The 13,466-nt window shown below is 44.7% G+C and overlaps 1 protein-coding gene across 3 annotated transcripts in view; it reads right to left on the bottom strand.

Annotated features, from left to right (window-relative positions):
• Window positions 1-12,713, bottom strand: part of PLCL1 (phospholipase C like 1 (inactive)) — a 339,121-nt gene extending 326,408 nt beyond the window's left edge. The window contains exon 1 of one of the 3 annotated variants that reach the window (XM_053277834.1): window positions 11,904-12,713. In XM_053277834.1, coding sequence (XP_053133809.1) covers window positions 11,904-12,188 — 285 coding nt within the window. In that variant the 5' untranslated portion in view covers window positions 12,189-12,713. Of the gene's footprint in view, window positions 1-3,332; window positions 3,438-11,903 lie in introns of those variants that run through there. The other 2 variants (XM_053277818.1, XM_053277824.1) reach the window with 2 other exon arrangements.
• Between the last annotated feature and the right edge of the window lie 753 nt (window positions 12,714-13,466).

Below are 13,466 nucleotides of genomic sequence, written 5' to 3'. Positions count from 1 at the left end.
GATTTGGCAGAGGTGGAAAGGAAGAACAATGCATTTTACTATGTATTTTGTAAAGATTGTATAATATTTATATTATTAGAATGAATTTTAATTCAATTTCATATTAATTTAATCAATCTTGGCCTGCCATAACATCAAAAGTTAAATATTGATTAAATTCATTTTTAATTCATTTCACTTTAATTTGATTGATTGATATTGAGTGTTTACTCTAATAATCAGCACCCTAAGAATTGACCTCGGCCCCCATGAACCAAGTCACGGTTGGTTTCAGCCCGCCAGGTCATTTGAGTTGTGCAGGCCTGATCTATAATGTTCTCTGCTATTCTCTTGTTTCGAATAAATGGACAAGAAGCTACATCATATTATGAACCAAGAACTTAAGTCTTTGACACGCCAAAACAAAGATGTAGCTACAAAAGCATCCAGATGAACAACAGGTTGTTTTTGTGGAATAAAAGGTACACTACTTACGTGCACTGAATTTACACACCAGACAAATTTGGTTATTAAAATGTTGAGGCTGGCTTCTTATTTCCCCCTGCATGTGTCAGCCTGATTCTTCAGTGCTGGTTTCCCATTTATTCCAGTCTCAAATCTGCATTTACAAGTAATTGTTCAGCTTTTAGCAATCCCTGCTAACTGAGCAAAGAGGCACCTTTTCAAAGTGGTGATTCTCTTTATTTATCAGGTTGAGAGTAACTGGCCCTATCCACCCCCAGCACAGTACCTCCAGTGACTGTGGCTGGTGTCTAGCTTATGTTTCTTTTAGATTGTGAGCCCTTTGGGGACAGGGGTCCATCTTATTTATTTGTTATTTCTCTATGTAAACCGTCCTGAGCCATGTTTGGAAGAGCGGTATAGAAATCAAATCAAATCAATCAATCACTTGTCGATACAGTATATTTTATTCATCCTCAGGTCAAGGACTGTTTGTCCTGAATTATGCACTCTGTTCAAGACAACTAAGAGAGAGAGAGAGAGAGTGAGTGAGTGAGAGTGAGCGCATTTATCTTGAGATAAACAAAAGCTAGGCAAAAGCCTCTGATTATCCTGGGCCTTTCGCTCCTAACTTTTAAAGTTATTTCAACTTAGAATGTTGTCTTATGAACTAATCCAGATTTGAAACCTGTAAGTGGGTTTGCAACCTTAACATCACAAATTGCTTAAAAGAAATTTTAATCTTTGGTAAATCACAATTTCCTTTTAGTTGCCTCTTTCTAGATACCACTGCTTATCCCAATATCTATTTTTTCCTATGTTCTTCTCCCAATCTGCCTATTACTGGTTCCTAAGACTCTTTCCAGGGCTGTTCCCCCACCACAAAACAAAAAAACCCTATTATTTTTAAGATCCATTGAAGTCAGTAGGAGTTTTGACACTGACTTTAATTATATAATGCATTGTTTTGACTTATCAACCTTCCAGTAAAGACACTGTCAGCATACTAAGTCTCTCTGCATTTCCACAAGCAAGATGCTTCACTACTCAGAATAATGTCACTTGCACCTAATGACTAATTAGGCATTAGTGTTGTAATGTTCTCTAGACAACCTTTGTATTGTCACATCTATTTGCAGTAGCTATTCAGGTATTTCATCATAAAATAAAGCCTCAAATATGTGGTTTCTACAAGAAATGTGATGCAAGCAAATTTTGTTTGTACTTCTGTAATGGTCCTGTATATCCATCAACACCAATGGCACTCAGGTTTGTCAGTTAGGAATCCACAGATTACTTATGGTGCTTAAAGTCATGTATTAGCTAATCCTCCATTCTGTGCTAAAAGTAGGGGGGACTCCCCAATCAAAAATTCACACACCTTTCTTCCTTTTTACAGAGATTATGGTATGTAGTGGCCAAATGCACTGTAAACAGCAATACTCAGAATCATGCACTTTTGAGTTTGTCCACTGCTGCACTCTTTAACATTTCCACCATATTCGACTCATATGCGACATTTTCACAAATGACACAGTTTATTCACACAATCAAAAACTGTATTCTACCCAGGTTTGGGGGCTCTGTGTGATCCCAATTTTTGGTTGTGTTCACAAAAAGCAAGGTAAGAGGAAAACCTGGGTTAAAATGATCGTGTAGAAGCAAGGAGGTCATTCACACAATCAAAAACTGGGGTCTTTCACATGACAACGCTGGGGAGGGCTGCGGGGAAGTAAGGAGCTTGCCTGCCTTCCCTGGCAGATGAGCAGCTGCCGTCTGCCCCTCCACCACACCCACATGAGCAGTGGTGAGGCAGAGGGATATGCTGGGAGTGGGAGGCCTCCCGCCCCCCGCATCCCAGGGTACCTTCTTCTTAAAAGCTGTCAGAGATGGGGAGGCTCTTACTACAGCAGGGAGCCATTCCAGAGTCTCGGGGTGGCAACAGAGAAGGCCCATCCCTGTGTAGTCACCAGACAAGCTGGTGGCAACTGAAGATGAGCCTCTCCGGATGATCTCAATGGGTGATGGGGCTCATGGAGAAGAAGATGTTGTCTTAAATACCCTGGGCCTAAGCTGTTTAGAGATTCATAGGTTTCTATCTGACCAAGCTCCCACTTCATTTCGTCTCCATCCCTTCAGCTGTTCTCCCCGCATCCCATCAATCAGTTCGCTCTCCCCCGCATCCCTTCAGTTACTTTGCTCTCCCCCCAAATCCCTTCGACCAGTTCGTTCTAACCCCGCCCCCCATCCCTTTGTCCAGTTCACTCTCACTCAACGCCACATCCCTTCGGCCAGTTTGTTCTCGCCCCCATCCCTTCAGCCCCATTTTCACCACCGCACTGCCACCTGCTCAACCGTCCTCCTCACAAGGAGGCAGGCAGTTGGAGCCAATGTGCACTCTCCCACCAGCTCGCAGTGGCACTGCCGCCTCCTCCTCCTCGACCTCCCTCCCTCCTCGGCAGGTTGGCTCGGAGAGAGGCTCCCCCTGCTGTGCACTGCCCTGACAGGAAATCTCACGAGATGTGCCACATACTACAGAGTTTGCCACATACATCCTAAGGCTTTTAAATATAAAGAAGATAATCATCCCCTTGTATTTTGCCTGGAAACATATTGGTAGCCAGTGTAGTTCTTTCAATACAGGAGTAATACGGTCTCCTCAAGATGACCCAGAGACCAACCTGGCTGCCACATCCAGTACCAACTACTGTTTCTAGACTACCTGCAAAGGCAGCCCCACATAGAGTGTGTTGCAGTAGTCAAGTCTGGGGATTACCAGCATATGCTATTTTGAGGTCATTTATCTCAAGAAAGGAAACAACTGGCATATCAGTCGAAGCTGACAGAAAGCTCAACCTGAGACATCATGGGGAGACTTCCAGACTGCGTACCTGTTCCTTCTGAGGAAGTGTGACCCCATCCAGAACCAGTAGATCAAAATTGTCTCCCAAGTTCCGACCACACACGATAAGTACCTTCATCTTCTGGATTCAGCCTCAGCCTGTTACCTCTCATCCAGCCCATCACTGACCCCAGGCAGGCATTCAGGGAGGTTATGTCTTCTCCTGCTGATGTTGACATGGAGAAATAGATTTGGTGTCAACATACTGATAACACCCTGCCCCAAATCTCTTGATGATTTTTTGATAACTGCTTGAAGTCTTTTATAACTGCTTGAAGTCTTTTATATTTTACTTCAGTGGCATTTATTATTCCTGGTCACACTGAAATAGGAACCAAACTACACATTAGTAACTTGTGGTAATACCCTCATGGATTGTACCAAATCAAATGAGGAACTGAGTGTCTGATGCTCCTGAATATTTGAAAATTAAAATTACTTGTACCTAAGAAACTAGCAAGGCAGGGGGAAATGTAAGGTAGAACTCTTCTCCCTGACATGCTAACTTTCCACCACAGGCAGGGAGTTTATGTGGTGGAGCATTCAAACATTAAATCCCCCTCCCCTGCAGCTTGGACGCAGGACTATCCAAAGACGGCTGTATCATGTCTTTAGTGTGCCAGACAGGGTAAGGTGCTGTTCCAAGGCAAAGGATCAAGTGGAAGCTGAAGATACATTCATAAAATGCAACAGGAGAATAGACCAAGCACAAGCTAGGTTCCAAAGGTAGAAAAGAAAAGATTATAGCCCAACTTGGGAGTTAAGATAGTAATCAAGAAAAGGAAAAATCCATCAAGCCAACTGAAGCAAGAGCAGGAGAGTAATGAAGGACGTGTCCTTATATATGAATCAAATCAAAACAGAATAGCCCACATATTTAAATTCCACAGTGAGAGTAGCATGACCATTACTCATACTGTGGTGCAGAGGGAAAGCATCTAGCATTGTTTTCCATTATATGCAGTGAGAACTCTTATGAAAACATTATACTCCAGGCATGCAATACTGCTGAAAGACAGAACCTCCCTGTAATGCTCTGCACTAGAACTCTCTCAACACGAAATCAGATTGGGCATTTTTAATACACTGATGGTGTACCGTACAGCGAGTTGAAGAAGAACACTCTGCTAAGGCTTTTCCTTCCAAAACTGAACAGAGCAAGAAATCACATGCATTTTTCATTCTAAAATGGTTCCAAATATCTCCAAACATATGAGAAGTCAGAATATTGTCATGAGAATAATAAGCATCTTAGCAAGGCAGGTGGGATCTGGAATCGTTTTTCCTACTAAGCCAATCTTGCTTTGGAAATCAAATTGCTTCAAAGAAACAAGGACTTTATTAAGATTGGCATAGCAGAAACATTCCACTGCACTTTTGTCAATGAGCAGCAGACCACAAGGCAATTTGCCATTTCAAGAAGAAATTGGTGACGTCACATAGTCCAGAGGATTTATGTTGTGTGTGTTTTTTTTAAAAGAGCTTGTTTTATGCTCAGGAGGATTAAACTCTTTGGAAGAAGGGAGTCAGTTGGAGCATACATATTAACATCTCATACAAATACCTACCGGATTTCTACATGTGGCATGCAATCCCACCACCTCCTACAGTGGTGGCAGCTACATGCAGGAGTCTGCCCTATGATAAACAAAATTGAGCATGGAAAAAAAGGAGTTCTGGCTCCCCTTGCAGAGTAATAACACCCTAACCTTCACTGCTTGTTTATACAAACATTTTAAGGACAGGGCATGCTCTTATACAGCTCTACACCCACACCGAGAGAAAAGGTTAGGAAGCCATCAACATCCATACACATAGACATTGTGACTTCATACGTGAGGAGTCTCAGCATATATGGAATGTTAAAGACTCACTTAAAACAAAAAACTCAAGCAATCCTGCCCCAATCTTGTCAGCATCTACCCATGTAGATGCTGACAGAGACAACAGAAGGGAAGGGGAAGGCTTGGATTTGGCAGCAGGAATGTAAGCAAATACATACTTAGGCTTTATTTGGTTGGGATGGAAGGTGACTGGTGAAGTCAAAGTCTTCATGGAAATGGTGGGTGTGGGGGCAACTTGAAGGAAATGAGATGAGACACTGTGCAAAGGTTCCAAGAGGGAGTTCCAGGTATAAGGGAAAGCAAGAGGGGAAGGGTGGACAGAGTGTTTAAAAGATTAGGAAACTGTTGGGTTGCAAAAGGCAATACACCTGGAGGAACAAAAGTCGCAGGCAGGGATATACAGGTAGAGACACAAGGTGGGGCAGGCCATGAAGATATTTAAAAATGGTTAATATCTGGGCTCCTGTGCCCTGTTACAGAATGGGCCCAACTAAACAAGTCAACCATGGCCCCATTTGAATCAGGCCCAGCTCAACATATTGGACCGTAACACCTCTCCAGGCATGGCTGGTGATGTCAGCTGTTATGAAGAGTAATCAAAGAAGGGAAGGCTTCCTGGAAAGGTGAGCAGTTCAGTCTTAAACATGGGGCATTTGAGGCACCAGGGCAACATCCTCGTATAAATATCAGGTAGGCAGATGGAGATGTTCAACTCAACAAAGTAAGTTCTGTGACAGCGAGATATTACTCTCTAGAGGCGGTCTCGGGTGAAGATCTCCAACAGTACAGTGCAGGGATGGCAAACTGGCAGATAAATTCATGCTACAGAAGTAGCAATGAAGAACACAGAGCCTGATCTAATGTGCATTTATTCGTTTAAAAGTCCCACGTAGTTCAGTGAAGCTTATTCCCAAGTAAGTGTGCATATGAATATAGGAAGGCGGGTTCTACCAAGTCAGGCCACTGGTCCCTCTAGCTTAGGGGGGTGGGGGGCCTCCCAAGGCCTTTAGGTCCAGGCTCCAAAATTACCTAAGTGCACCTCTGATCAGCAGTGGCTCTCCAGGGTTTCAAACATGGGTCTTTCTTTCCCAGCCCCATCTAGAAATGCCATAGATTGAACCTGGGACCGTCTGTGTATAAAGCATGTGTTCTACCCCTGAGCTAGAGCCCCTCCCCACACTGCTATGATAAGTTTCTTATTGAAAGGAAGAAAGCTTCTCCTTCTGGTATACTCATCTTACAAACCAGCCACCTTAAATCTCCCAGTTCCTTGACCACAGTATCTTAAAAGAGCACGAGCTGAATGAAATTAAGCATTAAATTCTCTTTTATCGGCGGCTTTTAAAGTGTCAGAGAGATGGATATAGTGTCTTGAAGCAAAGCAGCCTATTAGCAAGCCACTTGAATAGCTTTCCTAGACAAGTGCCTTGCAGCTACTGAAAGTCAGAATAGGTTTCCTGCTATTCAGAGGCTGTTCAGTTTAAGAGCTCAGCATGCCCAAATCCTTCATCAGCCAGTCAGCCAAATAATACTCTGTAACGCACAAAAGCAGTCAGGGAAAGCTACACATTACATACAAATTCGGGTAACAAGGCCCAGAGAGTGGGGGTGGGGGGAGTCTGCTGGCCATTTTTCTGTTCCAACTCACCCCTCCAATCTCCTTCTATACACACCACTACAATGTCAGGGAAAAGCACTCACCTGACGCTTCTCCCCGTCATGCTGTTTCTATATTGGGGAGTTCCCACCCTCCCATTGGGAAAGCATTCAAACATGTAGCCTCTCATTTGGAAAAGATTTACCACTTGAATGTATAAACTGACCACAAACATAAGACCCGGGTTCAAATACCCATTCAGCCATGAAACGCACTAGGGTGTTTTTCACACAGAGCTTTTAGCTAGCATTTCCTCTGGAATGGAGGGTGTATGTTCACATATTGGCCAGATTTACCAAAAAGTCTCTGCGAGCTATTGGGGAGCACTGCACACAATTCAGGTTTTTCATTGTACATTAAAGTGTAAAGGTAAAGTGTGCCGTCGAGTCAGTTTCAACTCCTCAGAGCCCGGTGGCTGGCGACCTCAGAGCCCGGTGGTTGTCTCTGGTAGAATACAAGAGGTGCTTACCATTGCCTCCTCCTGCAAAGTATGAGATGATGCCTTTCAGCATCTTCCTATATCACTGCTGCCCAATATAAGTGCCTGGGAAACATTCCAGCGGAGATTCAAACCGGCAACCTCTGGCTTGCTAGTCAAGTCATTTCCCCGCTGCGCCATTAGGTGGACAGCATTAGAGTGTAGCCCAATTTATATCCATGGTTTTTAAAAAAACCCATCTGTTGTGTCTGTTTTGGGGGGCAACCTCAAACTCACAGTAAAGCCTCAGAGTAAACTCAAGGTAAAGCTTGTTGTGTGAAAGACGCCCAAGTGAATCTGAGCTAGTCACTTCTCTCTCAGCCTAACATACCTCACACAGTTGTGAAGATAAAAATAACTAGGTATACTGTTCTGGGCTAGTTGGAAGAAGAGTGGGATAAACCTAAACAAGCCTCAGTCTTGTTAAGACTTCAGGCCTCAAGCCACCACGAACTCCACTAAAGTGAAAGAGGCCCATGCAAGAGGATCACCTGTTTATTCCACAACAAACAGAGAACAGTAACTCCCTACAAGTATTTTGAAATTAATAAGTGAGAAGTTGATCACAAAAATTTCTACAGCACTATAGATAAAAAGGATGAGGCAGGCAACGGAAAGATTGCAACCAGATGGTAGTAGAAAGATACTCAAGGAATTCCAGATCAATGGTTGTTCTGTCCTGCGTGTTTAAGAAGAAGAAAGTTACTGGAACAGAGCAGATGGTAATCACAACATTCAGCAAGGCTCACTGCATTTCCTAACGTTTCCACGCACTTGCAATGCTGCATAAGTGTAGCAACAATAAAAAGAGCAGAATAAAAAGCTTCAGGTCCTTCTGAAGTGACAGCTAAAATAAGGAGGTTTAATTATCTAATCAAAGTATCGTTTCTAGTCCTAGTTCCACCACTTATGAAGTTAATGGACATAGACAAGAATTATCCTGATAATTCACAACACCTTTTTTTGTAAATTATTATCAACATTGAAATCTGTGTCCTAGATCAGACAAGACAAAAGGGAGCGGAGGCTAACAGTGACGCAGAGAGGGGTTTCCTCAGATTGACTGCTATATCTGAATACTCATACTCTGACTTCTGATCCCAAAAAGGACCTCCACGGCAAAAGATATTGGGGAGTAGCCTACCAGATTAGCATCAGTACTAAAACAGCAGCCAGCAAGCAGGAAGACTCATTTTACCAACAAAGGCAGTTTACCATAACCCTGAGAGGTAGGTTAGCTGACAGACGGACAACTCATCCAAGGCCCCCTAAAAGCTAAACAAGGATTTGAACTACTATACATCCATACTCAAACATTACACTAATAATGTATGTAGGACAACAAATGAGGCTCAGGCAAACGATGCCACATGCCGCAAGGGAAAAAGATAGGCAAATGCTCACCTTCCAATCTGACCTTGTGAAACATTCTTTCCCAAATGCTTAATATGATACTCTGTTGGACTGAGTATCACCTGCCTGCCAACACCCTCCTCTCCATCCACTATCCCATTGCTTGTGCCTCAGAAAACAAACATAATTAAAAGGGACTGACCAATACTTATCTACAGCAGGTGCAGGTTTTAATCCTTCTGCAATGTAAAAAGTTACAACCTACAGGTTTTCAGAACAAGCCCCCCAAAAGAAAGGACGTGTTATGAATCACAAATAGCCTATCACTTTCACATGAAAAGAAATAGGTAACACTCAGAGACTAACTGAGAAGATCATAAGATGGCTTAATACTGCGTAAGCTTTTGTGGGTGACAACCCACCTTGTCAAATGTTGGGCTGGTACCGGAGAAACACAGTAAAGCTCAGTAGTTGAGAACCAAGCATGGAACACTTTTCTGTTAGTCTCTGACTGCTACCTATTTCTTTACAAGTACTTCATCACATTTGACTAACACAGTTAATCAAATATAAGAACAACTTTCCTTTTGATTACTGATCTATGCCAAGAGATCTCTACCCAAACCCCCCTAATGCTTACATAGCTGAGACAAACTGGCAGAATAGGCATAGGGAGGATAGGTATGGAATTGAGCTCATATTTAAAAATATATTTCCAAAGATACCTGCTTTTACATAATCATTAGTTCTAAACTGCTTGGTAAACTGCATAAAGTGCCCCAGTATTGTAACAAGGCTTCTCAAAAAAAAAGGGGGGGGGAATATACATCTGATTTTCTCAGACTTCATTTTCAATAATTTCTTTTTTCAGACACAAATTGCTTTTTGCATTATTTGTAAGTGAGAACAAAAAACTACTGTATACATTACTTGATCCAGCGTAGATTAATGTCTCACCTTTTCAAGAGCTTAAAGGTTAAGACATTAATATTCATAGTTGCACAAGACTGTGTGATAGGATCAATTTAATAAGAGTGCCAACAGTCAATTCTGCATGAAAGCTATTTGACACATAGCCTACTCATTAGAAAAGGGGAGCCCTTCTTGATGCAAGTTGATCTGAAATGGACATGACAACTGTATTTCCTGCCCAAGTCTGTGCAGTTCCTACTCATACTACCCAGCCAGCCAATTGCAGATTCTTCCTCCATGTTCAGCACAATACCAAGTAACAATTGGCAAAGAGAGGATGAAGAACATGTGATTTCTTCTTTGCAAGTTAATAAAATATAATGAACAAGAACTGGGAGCCCAGATAACTCTCCTTTATCCATCCCTACTTGCACTTAGTGAAAACTGATTGCATAGTTAGAATCACAAAGATAAGGGATTATCCAGAGTGATCACTGTAGGGAAACGTGCCCTTCTCATAATGCATTTTTCTTTATATTTTTACATGTGTGACCAGATTGATTATCAGAATATTATGCAACTGAAGAAGATCCTGGTGTTCAATTATCCTTATATTTGTTTCATCATCTAAAAGTTTTTCTGCTGTAGAAAAATCACTGGCAGTAATGAAATGAAGTTACCACCGGAAGGCCTCCTGTTACTGTAACTCCTTCTCCAGCAATAGATTTAATTCTTAAACCAGATTTAAAATAAATTAACTCTGAAATCAAACAAAGATGCAGCAGATTTCATGCACCTCAGGAAAACAAGCAATACGAGAGGCAGTATACATATGGACGCAGGGTTTGGAGTCACTATTGCTATCCTAGACAGAACTAATTAGCATACTGCAATCTTCTCAGATGCAACATCCCCCCATAATAAGCCTTTAAAAGCATCAGTAAACAGCATGGCCTATTCACTGCCACTATCCTGTGCAAAGTGAGAAACAAGTGCGCAGGATATGAGGAGACAGAAGGGAAAAGTTACTCCCAAGCCAATTTACTCCCAATTTAAACTGTAAATTATTCCAGGGAGGGAGGGTAAGGAAACTGGAAATTCAGACTGTTGGTTACTACTTAATTTTTAAGTGCAATTTGACCTGCACTGCTTAGTATACTTTTAAAAAAATCCCAAGCCTAGGCTAGGCAATGTATTCAAGCACCCATTGTACATTATACATAGATACTGTCTGGAGAGTGTGATGTTCATAACCAGACAGCCATCATGATCCTTATGAACCATAAGCATCCTTGGGGGCTGTTGCACATCATAGTAAAGGAGCATTCAAGCCAAGGGTGCAGATCCCACCACACACTAAACATCTGAGGAGTTCTCCTACTCATTTCACCCTCGCCAAACCCAGTAACCGATATCTTCCCTCAAAAGTGTCTTTCCTCCCCACATCCATGAGTTGTTCCTCAAGCTTTCCCTCTGTCTGCTCCCCTGATTCAGTCAGTGGTAGATCTGACTCGACTGGAATAGATGGATTCCGTTCCATGACAGACAGATCGTTTGGACCTCTGAGTATTTTTGTGCTTGCAGCAAAGAGAACGGATAGTGAGCCATCTGCACCGCCCATCGGCGAACAAGAAGATGGATCTAGCCTGTAAATTGGTCCCCATACTGAATGTGAGACTTCTGGATGAGGAGCGGCAAAGCTACGGAGACTCTCCTTCCCCGGCAGAGCATCTCTCACATACAGCTGAGTCTCTCAAGACTTGACCAGAAACAGTCGGAGTTTAACAAGCCACATCGAGAGCGATCTGCGCCTCCGCAAGAGAACTCGCATTCTGTCGGGCATTGCGAACAATCCCGAGTTCCTCCTCTCCTTTGTGAGCAGCGCTGCCGTCAACGCGGGGAAACACGCATCCTCCTCAGCCCCGCGGCTCGGCACCCCTTCTTTCCCCGCCCCCTCCCCTCCGCCACTCTTCCGCTCCAAGCAGCCGCAGCGGTTTTTCTTTTCCTTTCAACGAAAGGCGCTCCGGCCGTTTGCGCGCAGCGTGTCTCGAAGCAAGAAGTTGTTTGGAGGAGACGGCGAAACTAGCGCCCGTCCGAGCGCATCGCTCGGCTAAGGCACCGACCAGCAGCAGAGCCTGCGCCCTCCTGCCCGAGTCAGAGCAGCAAGGAACTCGCCGGGTGTATCCCACCCCGCTTCCACGCGTGCATACGATACAGGCAAGCCAAGCGTCGTCACGTGTGAAGCCCTCGTGGAGCCAGCCCCTGGAGCGAGACCCACACAGCCACTGGCACACCCAGCGGGAATGCCGGCCTTACCTTGATAATGCTGCTCCTGCGAGGGGTCGCCCGGGCGGCTTCCAGAAGGCTGGCTTCGGAATCCGCTCCTGCCGGAGCCGCCAGGCTGCTCGGCAAGCGCTCGGCGACTCCTCCAGCCAGCGAGACTCCGCTCCTGCGCTCCCTTCTCCTCCCTGGAGCCGCAGCTGGCGCTTCCCAGGAGCCCGGCTCCGGGCACATCTCGGAGTCTTCCTCGCCCTTGTTCGCAGCCTCTTTGGGAGCGCGACCGAGCGCCGGATGTTCGCGGTTCCCGGCGCCCTCTGCCATCGCCCCAACAAAGCGGAGAATCTCTCCGCTCGGCTGGAGGGCAGGGCACGTCCGAGCAGGCGAAAAAGAGGAAGGCGGGGAGGGAGCCCCCTTCTCCACAGCCCCCCCCCCTTATTGTACAGCGGCAGCAAGTTTCTTAGGAAGAGGCATTGTGCTGGGCTTCTCTCTCTCTCTCTCTCTTTCTTGGAAATCCTTCGGCTGCTTTGGTTAGCCAAAGCGATCCATGCACGGCGGTAGCAGCAGCAGCCGGGGAGGGGCAGGAAGGCGCTCAACTTGGACACTGAGGGAGTTTTCCAGAGGCAGAGAACTGCAAAGAGAGCCCCAACTCCACCGCACCCACAGTCGCACACACGACCGAGTCAAGCGGAGGAGTCCCTCCCCAACTCCGCGCGCGCGTGTCTCTCTCTCCCCCTGAGGATGTGCTGCTCTGCCCGCGCGAAGGGAGCCGCTCCGCGCAACCAGCAGGAAGTGCCGCCGCGCTTACTCCGTTCTGTTGTGACAGAGCCAGACTTGTTTTGACAGGGGAGCCTGATAGACACGAGCTCGGACCACTCAGCAAAGAAGTAGCTTTCCGATGGGAACCGGCGCAGCCAATAACCTCCGTGAGGGGCGTGGCCAAGGGAGACTGTGGAAGTGTGTTTTCTCTATTGAGAACAGATTCCCGGTGGTTGCAGAGATCCATCGCTGCTGCCCTAGAATATAGCACACAGAGAGGATATGTTTCAGGCGCTTCTGCTTACTCGAAAGCAAACCCCACTGATTTCAATTAGACTTCCCAAATAAGTGATCGTGACATTGCAGCCTAAGCTGTATGCACGCGGGAAATCCAGATGACGAGGCAGGGAAGACTTCATTACAAATTACACTTTTTCAATCTCTTCAGTTCTTACAATGTGGTACACACTTCCTGTTATCTAACCATTTACCCACAGAGTTCACACATTGTTAGAGATTTCTTTCCACTTCTTTACTGTAAATGAGAACAAGCCCACAGAGATATTAACTTAACCACCCATGTAATGCATGAACATAACAGATAGATGCCTGGATATTTTTGGCAATATCATGATGATCACCACAGAAAATAAATCTGAGTGTCTGACAGCAGTCATGTTGCCTATGGAGCAGCTGCTGATGGAAATGTTAAGCCAGTTTTGAAGTTCTCACAAATCCACTGGCTAAAATTATCAGCATTTAGTACAATGGTCTGAGGTGAAAAGGTTGGTGAAGATAGTGGTTCTCTCAGGCTGTGGCTCAGAAGCCCCACCTTAGGAGGCA

Source organism: Hemicordylus capensis, chromosome 1, assembly GCF_027244095.1.
Source record: "Hemicordylus capensis ecotype Gifberg chromosome 1, rHemCap1.1.pri, whole genome shotgun sequence".
NCBI lineage: Eukaryota > Metazoa > Chordata > Lepidosauria > Squamata > Cordylidae > Hemicordylus > Hemicordylus capensis.
The sequence above is the reverse complement of the archived record's forward strand: the minus strand, read 5'-3'. Positions and strand labels throughout refer to the sequence as shown.